The sequence below is a fragment of the Macaca fascicularis genome, chromosome 18 (assembly GCF_037993035.2).
Source record: "Macaca fascicularis isolate 582-1 chromosome 18, T2T-MFA8v1.1".
In the NCBI taxonomy this organism is placed as follows: domain Eukaryota; kingdom Metazoa; phylum Chordata; class Mammalia; order Primates; family Cercopithecidae; genus Macaca; species Macaca fascicularis.
Genome location: NC_088392.1, coordinates 39,552,598 through 39,565,073, shown reverse-complemented (window position 1 = coordinate 39,565,073; position 12,476 = coordinate 39,552,598). Strand labels below are relative to the sequence as shown.

At 45.7% G+C, this 12,476-nt stretch overlaps 1 protein-coding gene across 1 annotated transcript in view; it reads right to left on the bottom strand.

The window, feature by feature from the left end:
• The window catches only part of MYO5B (myosin VB), a 395,079-nt gene extending 383,257 nt beyond the window's left edge, over window positions 1-11,822 (bottom strand). The window contains exon 1 of the mRNA XM_005586729.4: window positions 11,602-11,822. Within this exon, the coding sequence (XP_005586786.3) occupies window positions 11,602-11,628 (27 nt within the window). The 5' untranslated portion in view covers window positions 11,629-11,822. The remainder of the gene's footprint in view (window positions 1-11,601) is intronic.
• Window positions 11,823-12,476: the final 654 nt, after the last annotated feature.

Below are 12,476 nucleotides of genomic sequence, written 5' to 3'. Positions count from 1 at the left end.
ACCATAAATGGGACAGATACCTCATGGAAGGAAGTAGAACACAGTGGTCAGAAGCTGGGCCCTCAAGCCAGGCAGCTTTGGGAAAGTCACATAAGCCTGTGTTATTGTTAAATGAGCTAACACGTAGTGCTGAGAAGCGACCTGGCACAAAAGCGCCCCATAACCAGTAGTTTTCCAACTAGAGGGTTCAAAATATATAATCTCAGAACAAATGAAGGGGAAAATACATGCCAAGATGCTTTATTTTTTAAATGTATATATTGTATCCTGAATATTCTGGTTTCCATGTTTTCCTATCTCAAAATGTAGAGTGGACTGGGTGCTGTGACTCATGCCTATAATCCCAGCACTTTGGGAGGCTGAGGTGGGAGGATCACTTGAGACCAGGAGTTCAAGACCAGCCTGAGCAACATGATGAGACCCTATCTCTTAAAAAAAAAAAAAAAAAAAATTTCAGTTAGCTGAGCATGGTGTCGCATGTCTGTTCCCAGCTATTTGGGAGGCTGAGGTGGGAGGATTGCTTGAGCCTAGGGGGTTGAGGCTGTAGTGAGCCATGATTGCACCACCACACACACTCCAGCCTGGGTGACAGAGTGAGACCTTGTCTCAAAAAAATAAAAATATAGAGTAGTCATTTAAATGAGCAAAAACAGTTATAAATAATGCCAGTTAATACAAACAGGAAATATAAGGAAAATAACACATAAATACCAAGCATATGAACAGAGGCTCATCCCTCGAATGAAAGTCAACTTTAAAACATGCGTAAAACATTTAGTATGAATAAAGGTTAAAAAAAAAAAAAAAAGAGAAAGAAAGAACAATGTCCCAAAAGAGTGGTGAAGAAACAGACTGGTTCTCTTCTGGTGGCTATTGGCCGTATCAACGAAGACTGTAAATGTGCATGCCAGCAATTCCACCTTTAGGAATTTATTCTGAGAAAATAAATGAGGTTACAAGAACATTGTGCAATATTTTTCACAGTATGAAAAGATAAACAATTTTTTGGTATGTTCAAAAAAGCTAGAAGATAGGATTTTGAATGTTTCTAATGCAAAGAAATGATAAATATTTGAGGCAGTGGATAACCTAATTGCCCTGATTTGATCATTATACATTGTATACATGTATTAAAAAAAATCACTCATACCCCATAAATTTGTGCAATTATTACTGTCAACAAAAAAAAAAAAAAAAAAAAGGAAAATAATGGGAACCAACCTAAATGTTCATCAGCATGGGAATGGTTAAACACATTATAGTATATGGCATCAGACCTTGGCAATTTAAAAAATGTATATTTTTAAGAAAAAATTACAGTACATCCATATGCTGCCTTATCATGCAGCCATTTAAAACGGCAATATTGCCTTTATATGCTATAGGAAAAGATAGACATAGATTAAGATTTAGAGTAAGAGACATGGCACGATCCCATTTGTTTTGAGTACATATTGTGCCTAAGTCTAAAGCAGCAACTCCCAAGAGAAACAGAATGCAAACCACAACTGTGAGCCACCTGTGCTACTTTACATTTTCTAACAACCACCTTTAAAAGGTGAATTGAGTAGAATATTTTAGCCGATATACAAATAACAATCACTTCAACACATAACCAATATAAGAAGTATGAAGGATATTTTGCATACGTTGTTCTAAATCTTGGAAACCCAGTGTGTACAGTACTGCACGCTTCCAGCTCATCCCAGCCTGGGCCAGGCTCATCTCATGTGCTCAGCAGCCACATGCAGTTACCCTATTGGACAACGGAGGTCCAGAGAACATGCCTAAGTGGTCAAGAGTGGTCGTTTCTGGGAATGAGACTACAGAGCTCTTGTCTTTTCTGCATTGTATGGATTGTTTCAATAATCATTTGTATTCACAGAAGGAAAATCAGCATTGTGAAAAATGCTTTTTAATTTTCCTTTAAAGCTATAATAAGAGACCAGAAAGCACAGCTTAAATTTAAAACTCCTTTCAGACTGCTCTTGCTCCTTCCCCAGGGGTGGTGGGGAGTAGGAACCTTTTCTTCCCATGCCTTGTCTATCGCTCTCATAGTTACGTGTTTGTAGCAATCCTACTTCCTCTCTCACCAAGTCCCCTTGTGATCAAGACCCCTGCAGGACCGCAGGGAAGGGTTAGGGAAAAAAAGAGGCTAGCCACATAATGCTGACTGCCACCCAGCATGGTGACTGGAGGGAGAAGCAAACTGATGAACAGTTGCCAACGCTATGTTAGACGAACACTTCACATGGATTAGGATCATAAGCCTCCAGTAACCTTCCCATGGTGCAGGTACCACCCCAATTCTTCAAATAAAGAAATCAACACTTAGTATCTGTTCTTTGAAAAACCAGACAAAAACAAGAAATGGGGAAAAGAGTCCCTATTTAATACATGGTGCTGGGAAAACTGGCTAGCCATATCTAAGAAAACTGAAACTGGATTCCTTCCTTACACCTTATACAAAAATTAATTCAAGATGGATTAAAGACTTAAATGTTCGACCTAAGACCATAAAAACCCTAGAAGAAAACCTAGGCCATACCATTCAGGACATATGCATGGGCAAGGACTTCATGTCTAAAACACCAAAAGCAATGGCAACAAAAGCCAAAATTGACAAATGGGACCTAATTATAAAGAGCTTCTGCACAGCAAAACAAGCAAAACAAACTACCAGAGTGAACAGGCAACCTACAGAAGGGGAGAAAATTTTTGCAATCTACTCATCTGACAAAGGGTTAATATCCAGAATCTACAAAGAACTCAAACAAATTTACAAGAAAAAAACAACCCCATCAAAAAGTGGGCAAAGGATATGAACAGACACTTCTCAAAAGAAGACATTTATGCAGCCAACAGACACATGAAAAAATGCTCATCATCACTGGCCAGAGAAATGCAAATCAAAACCACAATGAGATACCATCTCACACCAGTTAGAATGGCAATCATTAAAAAATCAGGAAACAACAGGTGCTGGAGAGGATGTGGAGAAATAGGAACACTTTTACACTGTTGGTGGGACTGTAAACTAGTTCAACCATTGTGGAAGACAGTGTGGCAATTCCTCAAGGATCTAGAACTAGAAATACCATCCAGCCATCCCATTACTGGGTATATACCCAAATACTGACCCAGCCATCCCATTACTGGGTATATACCCAAAGGATTATAAATCATGCTGCTATAAAGACACATGCACACGTATGTTTATTGCGGCACTATTCACAATAGCAAAGAGTTGGAACCAACCCAAATGTCCGTCAATGATAGACTGAATTAATAAAATGGCACATATACATCATGGAATACTATGCAGCCATAAAAAAAGGATGAGTTCATGTCCTTTGTAGGGACATGGATGAAGCTGGAAACCATCATTCTCAGCAAACTATTGCAAGAACAGAAAACCAAACACCACATTTTCTCACTCATAGGTGGGAACTGAACAATGAGAACACTCTGACACAGTAAGGGGAACATCACACACCGGGGCCTGTCGTGGGCTGGGGGGAGAGGTGAGGGACAGCATTAGGAGATATACCTAATATAAATGACGAGTTAATGGGTGCAGCACACCAACATGACATGTGTATACATACGTAACAAACCTGCATGTTATGCACATGTACCCTAGAACTTAAAGTATAATTTTAAAAATGTAAAATAAAATAAAAAGAAAGTATCTGTTCCAATGTGTCAGAGCTGAGAGTTCCACAATATCCAGGGTAGTCCATGTCAAGATCATAGTCACAAAGGCCTTGGAAATGCCCATTCCAAGCTCCCTTATTAACACCATGTTATCAGACAACTGCATTTCTTCATTAAAGAAAAGCAAATCCCAGACATCATTTGCAAAAACCCCAGATCCTGACATTTCTCCTCTAAGCTCATTCGTAAATCTCCAAATGTAAATAAATGCTTTCACTTAGACAAACCATTTTCATTCCAAACCCAACATGTCAAAGATCAAGAATTATCCCTGCTCCAACCTGGCTTCTGTCCACACTCAAGGTGGACATTTCAAGTTCATAGTTGACTCTTCTACTTCCCTTGCCCTTAATAAAACATTTATTGAGTTCTAGTCTCTAATCTCTACGTAACTACAAAAAGTAGTAATGAGTACACGTAGCATCCAGATCTTCATTTCTAAATTCCATCCTTCAATAAAAGGAATCTGACAGGCATCAGCTTAACCAAAAGATCAAAGTGATCCATCAGTAACAAAACACATTGATATCACCTGTCTCCTGAGGTGATGCAATGAGGAAGGCACAGAATTTCTGATGTGTTCTCACCCCAAATTCACAACCTCCATGTAAGCATAAGACAATCAGACAAACCCAAAATCATTCTATAAAATTATTGAGAAATGGTTTTTTTTTGGGACAGGGTCTCACTCTGTCACCCAGGCTGGAGTGCAGTGGCACAATCACAGCTCACTGCTACCTCAACTCCCAGGCTCAAGCAATCCTTCCACCTCAGCATCCAGAGTAGCTAGGACCACAGGTGCATGCCATCACACCTAGCTAATTTTTTTTTATTTTTTGTAGAGACAAGGTCTCGCTATATTGTCCAGGCTGGTCTCAAACTCCTGGGCTTAAGGGATCCTCCCATCTTGGCCTCCCAAAGTGCTAGGATTACAGGTGTGAGTGACTGTGCCTGGCTTGACCAATGCTATTCAAATGTCAAGGTCACAAAAGACAAAAAACTGAGCAACTGTCACTAAATAGAGGGGGGCAGGGAGCTACAACCCTCAAAGGCAGTGTGGAATCCTAGAGAGGATCCTGGCCCAGAAAAAGAACATTAGTGAAAAACATGGTAAAATTCTGGTGAACTCTATAGACCAGTTAGTATTACAGAAATGTTAACTTCCTGGTTTCAATAATTGCACTATGGTTATATGACATGTTAACACTAGAGCAATCTGGGAAAAATATAGAAACTGCGCTATTTTCTCAATGTTTCTTTAAGTCTATAATTATTTCAAAATTGTTAAAAATAGTGCTATAATAATCTCCAAACACATATAGCTCATGCCTGTCCCTATGCTTGAACTCACTCTCCTATCTCCTCCTGAGAGCATCCTTCTCTTCACAGCCTCCTCATGCATTTCAAATCCTATTCATTCTTTAGGCCCCAATCATGTCCCACTACACCTTAAAGAATGCCTTTCCCCCAGTACTGTAGCCCAACCAGACCAACAGTTCTACAAAATGCCTGTAACTTGTAGAGGAGTATGTGCACTCCTCTAATGACACAAAGATAATCCTGTATTGTTAATGTACTTTGTGTATTTGGCTTTTGTCATCAAACACACTGGAGGCTCCTAAAAATGTTTGATATGGCCTCTGTTCTCCAGAATCTCAGCCTACTTAGATAAGGCATCACATAAAATCAACAAGGCTCGGGCAGGCAGATCACGAGGCCAAGAGATGGAGACCATCCTGGCCAACATGGTGAAACCCTGTCTCTACTAAAAACACAAAAATTAGCTGGGTGTGGTGGCACGCACCTGTAGTCCCAGCTACTCGGGAGGTTGAGGCAGGAGAATCACTTGAACCCAGGAGGCAGAGGTTGCAGTGAGCCAAGATCATGCCACTGCACTCTAGTGACTGAGACTCTGTCTTAAAAAAAAACAAAAAGCTTAACAACAAAGGAGGGCGGGGCAAGAGTCTGCTCAATGAGTACAGGTTACAGGTCGTTGGAATATACCACATCCACAAGTCACCAGTACAAACTTCAAAATTCTGATGATTGCCAACAGGGTCAAGCAGGATCCACTGGGCTTACAGGCCCACCTGAAAAAGGGGAGCAGAGGATCAACGGAGTTGGAACTAGGGATGGGAGAAGAAAAAAACCACATGCAAGACAGAGAATGAGGTTCAGAAGGAAGGTGACAGCATGACACACAACCTCCATGCTTCTCTTCAGCCTTTCCTGGGACCCTACAGGGGTCAAAGCCCTTGAGATTCTCAATATCCACTCAGCTAAGCCACCATGAGTTATGGGTTAACTTGGGCTCCTAGAACCTGATCCTGAGATGAGGATTCCTGCTCAAGAGACTTATAAGGCAGTGTTTTCAGGAAAGACTGGTAGGGGAGTAGAGAAGGTGGACAAGAGAGGGAAGGAAGTCAAGCAAACATGTGATATTAAGGAAAGTCCCAAACATGGTAACTTTAGCTCAACTGTACGAAGAAACTGAAAACAGTATGGGCCATACTTTAGAGCTGTTCCATTCCCAAGGTGAGGGGATAGGAAACTAATGTCATGCCATTGGTTAAGACTCTTAAGGACTGTTAAGGACTGTTCCCTTTTGCAGAGGATGTCAATTCCCAGGTTCCCTATGCACACAGGCAAAACAGCTTCAGGAGCTTTGACAAAGAGAAGGGTGCTGGCTATTGGAAGTGAGCTAACACCAAGGCAGTATGCAGGGAAGGGAGTAAGGGGGGAAACAAGAGGAGCACTAATAGCTTCTGCTGACACTCTTCAAGTCCTCATGTCCTTAACACTGTCACCACTTTTTGGAAAGAAGAATATCGCTCAGAGCCACCAGCAAAAGAAGGAATCATCAGCCCCTCCAGCAGGGGTGACCAGGTACAGAGGAAACACGTAGCTCTTGCTGCTTTCAGACTGACACTTGGGAGAAACTTACATTACCTGAGGTATAGGTAAGGGACAGTTAAAGGACACCTGCCCAAAAGCACGGAAGATCTATTTTTCAAATAATTGGTCCCAAATCAGCACCCTTAGTAAAGGCTCCTGGGCGCAAAGTTGCCATACACCGGGTGTGTCTGCCAGTAAAGTAACCTCCCAGCAGCACTCAAAAACCCACTGCTCAGACACTACCTATCAATTAGAAGCCAAGGAGGAAAAAAGGTTATTTGAAGGAATTGGTTTCAAGGCACCAGTTTCAATTTGATGATTTCTCATTCACTCTGCTGGCTAGAATCAAAGTAGCAGATTGAAAATCCAGGTATTTGAAACAGCAGTATTTAAATTTTTTGTCCCAAATAACTCTTCTGTAGAAAAGAGTTCAGCCTGAGGAGGAGAGGTTACATTCAGCCTGAGGAGGAGAGGTTACATTTTATGCTTTAAAATCAGACTACCGTCTGCAATCATAATGAAATGGTATTCACCATGCTTGCACATGTGCGGGCTTCTTTCTGGACCTATGCAAAGCAAAGCCCGCATTGTCTTTTCTGGTGGGTTGGAAGCCAGGCACTCACACTGACCACATGCATGCCACTGTGACAACAGACACCATCATCAGCTCCACCTTTGGACCTGATGTGAGACTGAATGAGACTGACTCACTTTGACATCACCCTCAAAGTGTCTGGCACTGACTGATGCTCTTTCTCCATCCAGAAAAACCTCACTACAAAGAAAACAATTTCTCAAAGGTGAGGTGTTGGGTCTTCTGAGAACAGGAGTGTCTCTGTTCATAGAGAAGTGCCCTTTGGCCCCCGACCCGCCAAAAAAATCACGTAACTTATAAACAGTTGAAGAGAACAGATTAAGAAGAGCAAGAACACATTTAATTGGATGGAGGGAAAAAGAAAGTCTTTGCTTAGATAACTAGAAATATACTAAGTTCTTACCGAACACTATTTAATACAAGTTAATATATAAATGTTTCATATTCCAATAATAACATCTTCTAACTCTGTCACAAAAGCAACAGGTATAATCAAAGGGCTTTAAATTTTTCATTCCCAAAAATGTATAAGTGCTGTTAGCATAATAGGTAATTATTTCCATCACACATAACACATTGATGTGTGTGCCTGGTTCCAGTGTTTGTCACATTAGGAAAGCCCACTTGCAAGTTAAAAATAAAAGGGAACATTGGCTATTTTGATAATACAGTAAAAATGAATAATCTCCAAGAAAAGCGAATCTGCATAGCAGGCATGGCTTCCCTGTGTAACTTATGATTCACATGCGCAATGAGAAGCCAGCTTGGCAAGTGGGGAGACCATGGTTAGGCAACTACGCAACTGCTTCTCATAGCAAAGCACAAGGGTGTTAATTTCCAGGAAGAATAACCACTGCTCAAAACAAATCTAGAAACTACTGTCTTAGGTCCCAGAAAATCTCCTTAATTTCAGAATCAAGACCCAAAATGATTAAGGACTGGAAACCCAGAGCAAGGTGCAGCCCAGCAGCCCTTAGGGAAGAATCCTAATATTTGTTTGGGATTAATTATGCCAACCCCTCACACCAATGAAGCTACTTTTTAAGTGTCTTATATCCAAGACCTTTCTCTGGTGACACCAGATTTGTACTTATCTCCATAACCTGAGAAAAAGTACACGGAAACCCAAGTTCAGACTCCCACTACTTTATCATTCCTAAGAATTAACATGCAATGTATTCATTTCTAACTAAAAATCAAGTTGAATGGTTTCTCCTACAAGTGTTGTCTTTAAAAGCAATCCGATATTAATTCCTGTTTTTCAAAACTAGGGCTCCAAAGATTAAGGGTTTATTCAATTGTCCATCAGCCCCATATGAGCACTATTCAAGATCACGGAAAAATGCCTATCATGAAAAAAATTCACATGGATTTCAGAGTTTTCTGCACCAAAGCAAACGCATAGTTTTGTACTTGTTATAACAAGCATGAATGGGATCTAGAACAGGGTCTAGTTTGAGGCACTAAGAAAGATAAGTCATCAGTTTGAAAAGAAGCCCCTATCAGGGCAACAGGAATTCTACTAAAATTGAAGCAAGACCAAACATCAAATTTATGACAAAGCGTGGAGAGAAGAATTGTGAAATCATTACTTTATGAAGTTGATGGGGACAATGCCTCCAAATAAATCAGTTTATGAGTGGGTAACTCATTTGAAGAAGGGACAAAGTAATGTTGAAGATGAAGCCTGCACCAGCAGACCATCCACATCCATTTGTGGGGGGAAGCATCTTATCTGTTCCCTAATTGAAGAGGGCTGACAATTAATGGTAGAAACAACAGCCGACACCACAGACATCTCAATTGGTTCGGCTTACATGATTCTGACCGAAAATAAAGTTGAGCAAAGTTCCCACTTGATGGATACCAAAACTGCTGCACCCAGATCAACTGCAGACAAGAGCAGAGCTTTGGATGGAAATTCTAAACAAGTGGGATCAAGACCCTGAAGCATTTCTTTGAATTGTAACAGGGGATAAAATGTGGCTCTCCCAGTATAATCCTGAAGACAAAGCCCAATCAAAGCAAAGACTTCCAAGAGGTGAAAGAGGTCCAGTCACAGCAAAGGTGGACTGGTTCAGAGCAGAGATCATAGCAGCATTTTGGAGGACTGCTCAAGCCATTTTGCTTGACTTTCTAGAAGACCAAATGATGATGACATCTGCTTATTACAAGTGTCTTCAGGAAGTCAAAGCTTTAGCAGAAAAACACCAAGGAAACGTCACCAGAAAAGTCATTTTCTGCCACAACAATCTCCTCATTCCTCTCAAAGAAGAGCAATTTTGCAAGAGTTTCTATGGAAAACTATTAGGCGTCCACCTCACAGTCCTGATTTGGCTCCTTCTGACTTTGTGTCCTAATCTCGAAGTTAATGACCTGCATTTTTTCCAGTTAATAATGTAAGACTGCATTGGCATGGTTAAATTCCCAGGACCCTCGGTTCTTTAGGGATGAACTAGGTGGCTGGTATAACTTTCAAAAGTGTCTTGAACTTGATGGAAATTGCGTTGAGAAATAAAGTTTATATTTTTAAACTTTTAACTCCATTTTACCCCACAAACTCTCCCCCTCATATAATAACAGCAATTCAATATTGCCTGACAAAGGACTTTGACACATTGGAGGTATATTCAGTTGAGTCACTCCTTTTACTTAGGAGTACAATTTGCATCTCCATGCACTTTAATGTAACAAAGCTTCGGCTTTGAGCACTCCAGTTCAGATTTTTCCCCTGCCTTCACTGGCTTCCAGCCTCCAGTCCCAGCTCCTGAAAACCTAACCGGCTTCAGGGAAAAAACCTGAGCTTTTAGGGATCCTCCCAATACCTCCACAGCCAAGAGGGGTGGAGTGCCATTCCAAGCCTAGGACTGCCACAGAGTTGACGCCCTGGCTCCCGCCTCCTCGCCTCCTCCCCTCCTCCCCCAGAGGCCGTCGCCCATCCCTGATCGCTGCACAGGAGGTCCCTGGTGGGCTAGGAAGTAGTATCTGAGGCTGCTGCGTCCCCACCCCCAGCCAGGTGACAGCCTCCGCGGCCACCTTCATGAGCGTGAACCCATCCCGGCCCTGCTCCCCGCTCCAGGAGGAAGGCGAGAGTTTAAAATTCCTCAAACTTAGAAGGGTTGCCAGTCCACGGAGCAGAAGGGCTCCCCCACATGTGCTGGACAGCCGCGAGTGCTCTCCAGGTAAGGACGCAGAAGTGACTGTTCCTACCCAGCCCAGACCTGATGGCCCGGGCGGGTGTCCCAGGAATCGCACACCCACACAACGCGCGCGGACACCACACGCACACACAACTCTGCACGGAGGCGTGTGCACAGGCACTGTCGAATGTGTTTTGGCCACCCAAGAAGATGAACAGGAAAACCAGGCATTGGACTATCCAAAACTTGTTTTCCTAAAGGGCACATGTGAAGAAAAGGCCTTTGCCCATCTCACTCCTGACTCCAGGGTGAAACTTGAGGGGTCCCGGACGGCTGCAGCGCTGCCTCCAGCTCCCCTGGAAGCGGTGGCTCGTCCCTAACTTTAACCACAGCAACTGCTGCGGAACGCGGGCGTCTCCGCCCAGGCTGCACCTGTTCCGGATTCGGAGCACCCAGCCTCGCACATCCCTTCTGACCTTGAAGGCATCCTGAAACTCACACCCTGCTCCCAGTTCGGCTTTACTCCAACCCCCTTCCCCACAGTCACTGAAGCTCTCTTGGTACCAGAGGGGCCGCGTCAAAATACCCATCCCCAGCAAATTCACAATGCTCTTCCCTGGGGTCTCCGGAGATAACGGAGCACCCCTCTACCCATCGCTTACCCCCACTCCATCCAGCTGCCGCGCCCTCACACCAGGTTGAGTCTCCTCCCTCTCCACCAAGTCCAGAACCCCCACCTCTCCCAAGTCCAGGGTTCCCTGTTGTGGGTATGCGTGAGGAAAGGACGCCTCGGAGGCGAACCCTCGAGAGCCGGCGCCGCAGAGCCCCTGGGGCGGGGTCCACGGCGGGGACAGGGGACAGCGGCGGGCGCACCGCGGGGGACCGTCCGAGCACGGCGCTCAGAGCTGGCAGAGTCGCCCCCGCGGTTCGGGGAACTCAGCTGGAACCCAGCCCAGGCAACGAAAGTGAGGGGCGCGGCGGGGAGGGGGCGACAGCACCGGCTTGGGGCTGAGCCGTGGCGCTGCGGAATCTCCAGGAGCCGGGCGGCCGGTCAGTGCGGGCGTTCCCGGAACCGCTAAACTTTCTCCGCCAACAGAAGTTAGGGACGCCGAGGACGGAGACGCGGGGGACACCAGGAGGGGTCTCCCGTCACCTCCCGCCTCCAGTAGCCGAGGGAGAAGGCGACCCTGAGTGCCAGGTGGCCCCGAGCGCTCCGCCCCGGCCCCGCGGCGCCTCTCCCGCGGCTGCGCTCACCTGGCTGTAGAGCTCGCCCACCGACATGGCCCGGGCCGGGCGGGGCTCAAGCCCCGGCTCCCCGTTGCACCGCGGCTCTCAGTCCGCGGCCGGCCCGCCTGGCGCCATGTTCCCGGGCTGGCCTGGAGTTTCTCGATCTTCTCGCTCTTCTCCGATCTGCCCCGCCGGCTTCCCGGAGGCACAGCGGCCGGCTCGCTCCCGGCGGCGCGACCTTTACTCCTGCGGCGGCGGCGCAGCAGCGGCCGGACAGGAGTTGCGAGCGCCGGGGGAGGAGGCAGCGCGACGCCGCTCCCCGCCCAGGTGTAGGGAGGAGGGAGGACCCGCGCGCGTCAGAGCGGACTGCCCGTGCGCCGCCGCGCCTCTGAGCCCTGCCGGTGCCCGGCCCGACGCGCCCTCCCGCGCCCCCGCTGCCACCTGGGCCTCCGGGCCGGGGGCGGGGCGCTCAGAGCGGAGCTCGGGGACCGGCGCGGGCCGCCCCCTGCTGGACGCCGCACGCGCAGGCACAGGTGCGCCCCGGTGCCAGCACCTGCCCTTCCACCCGCACCCGGCCCGGCGGAGTCCGGCACGCACGCGGTGCACACAAGAAAAGGGGAGAGGAACTAACCAGAGAGCGGGGAAAAGAGAGAAACTTCTATGGCTGGAAGGCCCCGGACGTTGTCCTCGATTTTACCTGGCTGTATTCAGCGCTTTCATTAAAATTCAGTTACTCGTAGATCGTTATTAAGGCGACCTGGACATACGTACACCAAGGATCTTCTCCTTCAAACTGAACTCTCTGCGCGGAAATCCGTCAGAAAGGTGGGAGTCGTAACTTCTTCTGTACAAATATTGGCCACTTTCGCCCACAGCCTCCAAGGAGACTCCAGGCCACTCCT